This window comes from Gracilinanus agilis, chromosome 4 (assembly GCF_016433145.1).
Source record: "Gracilinanus agilis isolate LMUSP501 chromosome 4, AgileGrace, whole genome shotgun sequence".
Classification (NCBI taxonomy): Eukaryota; Metazoa; Chordata; class Mammalia; order Didelphimorphia; family Didelphidae; genus Gracilinanus; species Gracilinanus agilis.
Window position 1 is genome coordinate 478,870,841 of NC_058133.1, and position 7,827 is coordinate 478,878,667.

The window sequence follows — 7,827 nt, forward strand, 5'->3', positions numbered from 1 at the left end:
TTCCTTGAACAAGACAAGCAATCTTCCAAATCCAAGCATTTCTGCTGGCTGGCTGTCTCCCATGCCTAGAATGCCTCCTGGCCTCCTTTAAATCCCAGCTAAAATCTCGCCTTCTATGGTAGCTTTTTCCTGATCCTCCTTATTTCTGCTACCTTCACTCTATGATTATTTCCAATTTATACTCTGTGTATCACATCACTGTTTACATGTTGTCTCCCATTAAATCACAAGCACTGCAAGGATCTGTCTTTGGTCTTTCTTTGTTACCTCTAGCACTTGGCACAATGACTGATGCATTTGTTGTTCAGTCTTTCAATCTTGTCTGACTCTTAGTGACTCCATACTTGGCTTAAGTATAGGAAAGTCTAGTGACTTATTGGCTGGTGTGGCTACAGTAAGATAATTTGCAAAGTGCTCAGCACAGTGCCTGACACATAGTAGGTGTTTAATAAATGCTTAGTCTCCCATTCAGAGTGGAGAGAGAACAGTTCCTCCAACTGGGTGCAGAGAAGATGAAGTCAGATCAGAGACATTTGTCAGGATGAGAGAACTATACAATGCTGGACTGTATTTTCCAAAGGACTTTCTCCCCCATTCCAGCCTGTTTCTACCATAATTGGAGACAGGGAAGCCTGTATAGTGCAGGGTTTGAATGCCAGCTGGCAGTGGGAAACAGGGTGCCACCTGCCTTGGAGAATGGTTATGTTAAGTGACCCTAAACAAGTCACTTCATCTCTACTTTTCTCATCTGTAAAAGGAGGAAAATAACCCCTTGGACCAGCTGACCTCATTTTTTATTGTCATTTCAGTCATGACAACTCTTCATGATTTCATTTGGGGTTTTCTTAGCAAAGATATTATAGTGGTTTGCCATTTCCTTCTCATTTTACAGATGAACAAATTGAGGCAAACAGGATTAAGTAACTTGCCCAGCTAATGAGTATCTGATACTAGATTTGAATTCAAAACTTCCTGAGTTCAGGCTTAGCATTCTATCCATTGCACCACTTAGCTACCCGGGTTATCTCATAAGGTTGTGATAAGGACTAAATGAGATGTGAAAAAGCTTTAAAATTGCAATAAACGTATCAATATAACCCCAGGACCCCTTTCCTTGGGTATGTGATTTCATTGGTGGGAGCACTGTTTCCAGTGACAATGATCACATCCTTCCAATCACAATAACCATTCTCCAAGGCAGGTGGCACCCTATTTCCCACTGTTGCTGTTCAGACATTTCACTCGTGTCTGATTCTTTGTGACCCCGTTTGGGATTTTCTTAGCAAAGATATTGGAGAGGTTTGTCATTTCCTTCTCTAGATCATTTCATAGATGATGAAATTGAGGCAAACAGGGTTAAGTGACTTGCCCAGGGTCATGCAACTATTCTGAGTTCCTAACTATAAGCTGGGTCTTCAGGACAATCAATGGGTCTCTGATCTATGTGGTTAAAGCTGTGATGTCTATACGACAAGAAGCTAAAGAGGACTAGAAAGTGCCTGTGTGAAGTTTAACTCTAAAGCAATGAGTGATTTTTTTTTAAATTTTACTTCATTAATTAATTTAGAATATTTTGTGATTTTATTTTTAAACAATTATACAATCATATTTTTAAACCTCAATGAAATGTACATTCTAGATGGCACCCATGTTTTTGAGAGGGACCAGTGAGGTAAGAGTGGAGTGATGGAATAAATGGAGAATGTATGAGTTGAAAATGGTTTGAATGACAGGCACTAAGATCAGGAGAAAACTTCTAAACGCAAATCAGTGGGATAAGTATAATACTGTGTCAAGGGAACCACTTTGAAAGGGTCTGAAACCATATTTGAAGCCAGGAAGATGAGTCTTCCTGACTCCATGCCTGATGCTCCATCCACTGACCCACCTAGAATGGGAATCAGCTTTTATATACCATTCTCTTTCGATGCTATATGATCCTGGGTCTGTTATGGTTCACAATGAGCCCCTCATCAACCAACACAGAGAGGCACATACAAAGCACTCACACAGTTTCCTGGAGGAGCATCTGAGGGAAGGAAAATAGAGTGTTAGTAGAAAAATGAGAAGAGAAGAATTGGAGTGGGAAGAAGAGGAGTAAGAAGAGATGAAGGTAGAGATGGAGTTGAGCAAAGGAAAAGGAGGAAGAATAGGCTGGTGTCTTCCAAGCTTATTCCCAAAAGTACTCTGGGGGCAGCTGGGTGGCTCAGTGCATAAGCCAGGTTTAGAGACAGGAGACTCAAATCTGGCTTCAGATCCTTCCTAGCTGTGTGACCCTAGGCAAGTATCTTAAACTTAGCCATTCCTCATTCTTCTGCCTTGGAATCAATACATAGTATTGATTCTAGGATGGATGACAAGGGTTTAAAAAAATACTCTAGAACATCTTTTCCTTTGTTGACTCTCTGAAGGATCAGATGAATAAGAATGAGGTTGGCTTGGATCCTCATCATCCTCATCCCTCCAGTTCAAAATATCAAGCCTCAGCCCCCTGCTGCTTCACATCTATGGTCCGCAAGTCCCACAACAGCTTCATGATCTTGCGACCAGCAGCCAGTGCAGTTTGAGTAGCATTTCTCCTGCCCATATCTGAGGGAATGGAATCCAGGAGACTGGGGAGAAGCCAAGAAGGACTTGGGAGGGAGAAGCAGCCCAGCACTGGGCCAGGTGGATGGCTGGGGCTGTAGAATGTCTCACAGTGTGCAGGAATGATTTAAGGGGGTGCAAGTCAGGGGCCCCAGAAAAAAAAATAATGATGACCTCCAGTGTTCTTCCCAGAAGGCTTAGAGATGGTGTTCTGGGTGAGTTTAAGGGAGAGAGAGAGAACTGAGGATCTTAAACGGCCAAAAGATCATAAATTTAGGGCTGGAAGGATCATGGGACCAAAGACTCAGTGTTTAGCCAAATGCTTATTGACTGCCTGACTAGAGTTGAAAAATGTTGAGCTGCCATCTGGTGGCCATATTCCCAAATGACTTGTTTTACAGGAAAAAAAAGGTATGTCCCATCATAACCTGGCCCCTTCCCCACTATCCAGGCTTTTTACTCATTATTCTCCTCTACATACTTTAAAATACAGTTTCATTGGCCTATGCACAATCTCTTGAACAGGATGGTCCATCTGCCATTCCTCAGCCTTGGCATTAGTTGTCCCTCATGCATGAAATGCTCTCCTCCTCATCTCTGTCTCTTAGTCTCCGACTAAAGGGACTTGCCCAAGGTCATACTTATTCCAAATTCAGCACTCTTCTTGCAAGCTGTCTCAGCTTCCACTGTAAGGAGAAGATGATTGAGGAGAGAGAAGAAAAGAAAAAGAAAGGCAGGTCTGTGGAGAAGAATAGAAAGTAGAAAGAGAGAAATCCTGGGCTTGGAGAGCCAGAGGAAGATAAACCTCTCATAAACTCTTAAACCTGAAACCTCTGCAGGTTCCACTCTTCCTGTCCTCTGGGTAGCTGGTGAGAAGAGTCTCTGATACAGATTGGTCTAGACAGGCAGGAAAGGGAAGCATCATCCATTCAACCCACATCCCCAGGAAAACCAACAAAGACTGTTACTTTCAAAAAGCCTTTATTCTACCCCAGATTCTTCCTTTATGGCAGCAGCTTGGCTTGTTTCCATCCATCCTTCTGTGATGTGAATAGCAGGTTTAAGGCTGGCTACAGCCCCAGCAGAGCAGGACCCATTAGCAAAAGGGCACAGGAGTCTCACTCTGACTTTCCTACACCAAAAGCCCATCCTCACCCTCTACCCCTATTGACCCTCCCAAGTTTTTCACATAATTCCGCACCCAGGGCATATATGGACTGGCACAGACTTTGACTCCTTTATTGGTTTCAAACCTGAGGATTGAAAAAGAGATGGGTTCCATTCAGAGAAGCTCTTAAGTGAAATGCTCTTCATTTCTCATTTTTCCCTCTCTTCTCCCAGACTTTTTCCTGCATCTCCTTCATCTCAGGTGTCATCTCTGCCCCCCCCCCCAAGAATAATCTCTCAAGGTTTCTGAGAAATAAAATAGCTCCTCCTGCTTCAGTATCTTCTGGGTATCCTCCCTAAGGTTTCTCCTCCAACTTTTCAACAGGAGCAGCTCCTAGTCCAGAAGCCACCAGGGTCCAATACAGGAAGGAGATTCCCCAACTAGCTTGTCTCAATCTTCTGGCAGGTCTCAGAGCCTTATCCATTATCTCCTGTCACCACACAATCAAGGCATTGTGGTTTCACAGGAAGACTTCTAAAATCAGAAGACCTTCTCTACTACTTACCCTCGAGGAACTGTGGAAAACCCTTATCAGTACCCAGAACCTCAGTTTCTTCAACAAAATAAAGGAATTAATCTGGATAATCTCCAAGTTCTCCTCTTTCTCTCAATCTTATTCCCCACCCCTTCTACACGTTCACACCCTGAGGTTTGCTGGAATTCTCAGATGGCCGGGGAATATGCCTCATTCCTTCAGTAGGGGAAGGACTTTCAAGGAAACCTCATTTTTCTCCCACTTTAGGGGCTACCACTCTCTCCCTCCAGAATAATCTCAACCCTTCTGAAAAATGAAATAGCTCTTCCCTAAAGGTTAGGGGGCCTGCGATGTGATATGAATAACTGACATAAAGTATTTCTTTTGTAGACTGAATTATAACAATATATTATAAACATTTATAATATATAACATATTTAGCCATCATAAATATTTATGATATAATATAGAAATGAACACTATATTATGAATGTTTATAATTTGTGACTATAGAATCATCCGTGTAGAGCTGGAAGGGAAGTCAGAGGTAATGTAGTCCCAGAATTATACATTCATGGAAAGGACCCTAGAAGGCCATCAAGTCTAAAAGATCCAAAGAAAGTGAAAGGAGGAGGCAGCTAGGTGGCTCAGTGAATTGAGAGCCAGGCCTGAAGAATCTACCTCTCTGAGATTTCTACCTATTGCTTCTAATTCTTATAGAGCAGGATGGAGAAGGCCAAGCTAAATCTTCTTCCACATTGCATCCCCCTGAAATATTTAGCCTTTGCCAGGGACCATTCTTCATTCGCTGTTGTCCTTTACTGTTTCCTCTTTTTTCAGAGAATGTCAGCACATAAACTACTCACATAATTGCAGGCTTAGAGCACCGGGGGCCAGACCTAGTGTAGCCAAGCATGAAAGATTGTGGGATCCTCTGTCTAACAAAGTCTTTGCAGCAGGTTGGGGGGTCAGGCTCTGAGTCTTCATCTGAATAGGGAAGACTTGAAAGAGAACCTATAAGAGGAATATTGACATTAATGTGGAAAGAAAGGGAATTGACAAACGCCTCTGGAAAAACTGGAAAAGAGCACAATGGTGACTAGGCATAGGTCAACATCTTATACCTTATACCAAGATAAAGTTAAAAAGGATACTTGATCTAGAAATGAAGGATGATATCATAAACAAATTAGAGGAACACAGAATAGTTTACCTGTTACACTTGTAGATGGGTGGGAGGGGGGATTTTAAGACCAAAGAAGAAAAAGAGAACATTACAAGAAAGGAAATAGATAATTTTGATTACATTAAATTAAAAAGGATTTGTACAAACAAAACCAAAGCAACCCAGATTAGAAGACAAACAACAAATGGGGGGGGGGGGGAGCAGTGATTTTATAACAAGTATCTTTGACAAAGACCTCACTTTTCACATATATAGAGAACTGAGTCAAATCAGTAAGAATGGAAAGAATTCCCATTGGATAAATGGTCAAAAGATATGAACAGGCAGTTCTCAGATGAAGAAAATAAAAAAAATATCTATAGTCATATGAAAAATGTTCCATATCACTATTGATTACATTAACTAATTATATAAAGTATCTAATTATTACATAATTAATTATACAAATTACATAATTATATATTGATTGCATTAATTAATTACATAAATTATATAATAATTAATAACAAATTAAAACAACTCTGAGATACCACCTCACACCTATCAGATTAGTGAAAATTAACAAAAAGGAAAATGATAAATATTGAAGGGGATGTGGGAAATTGGAATACTAATAGGCTGTTGGCATAACTGTGAACTGATATAACCATTCTGTTTTTTTTTTAAACCCTTAATTTCGGTGTATTGTCTCATAGGTGGAAGATTGGTAAGGGTGGGCAATGGGGGCCAAGTGACTTGCCCAGGGTCACACAGCTGGGAAGTGGCTGAGGCCGGGTTTGAACCTAGGACCTCCTGTCTCTAGGCCTGACTCTCACTCCACTGAGCTACCCAGCTGCCCCTGATATAACCATTCTGGAAAGCAATATGAAACAACATCCAAAGAGCAACACAGAAATACCATTTTGGGAATTGTATCCCAAAGACATCAGAGATAGGGGGAAAAAACCTACTTGTACAAAAATATTTTAAACAGTTCTTTGTGTATAGTGGCAAAGAACTAGAAACTGAGGAGGTGTCTATCAATTGGGGAATGGCTGAACAAATTGTGGTATATGGTTGTAATGGAATACTACTCTGCCATAAGAAATCATGAACAGATCCAGAGAAAGAACTGTGGGAGTAGAAACACAGAAGAAAAACAATCAAATGAGTCGATGGGGATATGATTGGGGATGTAGACACTAAATGATCACTCTAGTACAAATATCAATAATATGGAAATAGGTCCTGATCAATGACATATGTAAAACCCAGTGGAATTGCTCGTTGGCTACAGGAAGGGGGTGAGAGGAGAGAAGGGGAAGAACATGAATCATGAAACCATGGAAAATTTTTCTTAATCGATTAAATAAAAGTTTTAAAAAAGAAATAATAAACAGGCTGCATTCAGAAAAAAATCTGGAAAGACATGAATTGATGCAAAGTGAAGTGAGCAAAATTAGGAGAACGCTGTATACAGAAATATTATATGATGATCAATTGTGAAGAACTAACCTATTATTCACAAAATTCCAAGATAAATCCCAAACCTGATGAAAAACATTATCCATAGCCCAAGAAGGAACTGTCGGAACCTGATTGCAGATTCAAAACACATCATCCTTCACGTTATTTCCTTCCTGAGTTTTTTATTGTATATATGATATGTGACTTCTTTCATGGCATAAGTTAATTTGGAAATACATATTGCAAAAAAAGCACTGCTGGAACCTATCAGATTATGTATTGCCTTGGGGAGGAGGGGAAGGGAGAGATTCTGAATTACAAAATACTGGATACCATTTGTCAAAAATTGTTTCTACATTGTAATTGAAAAAAAATTAAGTTAAAAAAATTGGGGGGGGGGCAGCTGGGTAGCTCAGTGGATTGAGAGTCAAGCCTAGAAACAGGAGGTCCTAGGTTCAAATCTGATCTCAGACACTTCCCAGCTGTGTGACCCTGGGCAAGTCACTTGACCCCCATTGCCCACCCTTACCACTCTTCCACCAAAGAGCCAATACACAGAAGTTAAGGGTTTAAAATTTTTTTTTAAATAGAGAAAGTTTTTTTTAAAGGAAAGAGAACTTACCTGACTCATTTGACAACATTAAAGCGAAGTCAACAAAAAGAAGGACAGAGAGGGCAGCCATCAAGAACCTCATGGTTAAAACAAGAAGTTTGGGAGCCCAAAAAAAGTGGAGGTGTTCAGCCTGGTCTTGCCCTTGATTCCTTAGCGACTAGGACTCTTATTTTGGGTGAGTTCTGAAGGGATGACAAGAGAAGGGAACAGAATCAATATTCATAGAAAATGGATTCTTTAATTGAGCAGACCACCATGCTTTGAAAATAAAATAAATGAAGTTTGAGTTAAAGATGAAGTGGAGCTTTGGGGAAAAAACGTCATCCAGGCCACTGCAATAAATTCAATCCAAC

The 7,827-nt window shown here is 40.6% G+C and overlaps 1 protein-coding gene across 1 annotated transcript; it reads right to left on the reverse strand.

Annotated features, from left to right (window-relative positions):
* Positions 1-3,718: 3,718 nt before the first annotated feature.
* Positions 3,719-7,556, reverse strand: LOC123245433 (C-C motif chemokine 4-like). The gene is made up of 3 exons (XM_044674328.1): positions 7,484-7,556; positions 5,096-5,243; positions 3,719-3,839 (listed from the first exon to the last, which is right to left on the reverse strand). Exons 1-3 carry the CDS (start codon positions 7,554-7,556, stop codon positions 3,719-3,721), a joined length of 342 nt encoding a protein of 113 aa, XP_044530263.1.
* Between the last annotated feature and the right edge of the window lie 271 nt (positions 7,557-7,827).

Bases quoted from the DNA above. Each gene is read 5' to 3' on its own strand.
- LOC123245433 (XM_044674328.1), bottom strand. From the start codon at position 7,556: ATGAGGTTCTTGATGGCTGCCCTCTCTGTCCTTCTTTTTGTTGACTTC. The intron at 5,244-7,483 runs GTAAGTTCTCTT...TTCCTCTTATAG, and splicing joins AATGTTGTCAAATGAGTCAG to GTTCTCTTTCAAGTCTTCCC. The intron at 3,840-5,095 runs GTGAGTAGTTTA...TTCAATCCTCAG, and splicing joins TGCTCTAAGCCTGCAATTAT to GTTTGAAACCAATAAAGGAG.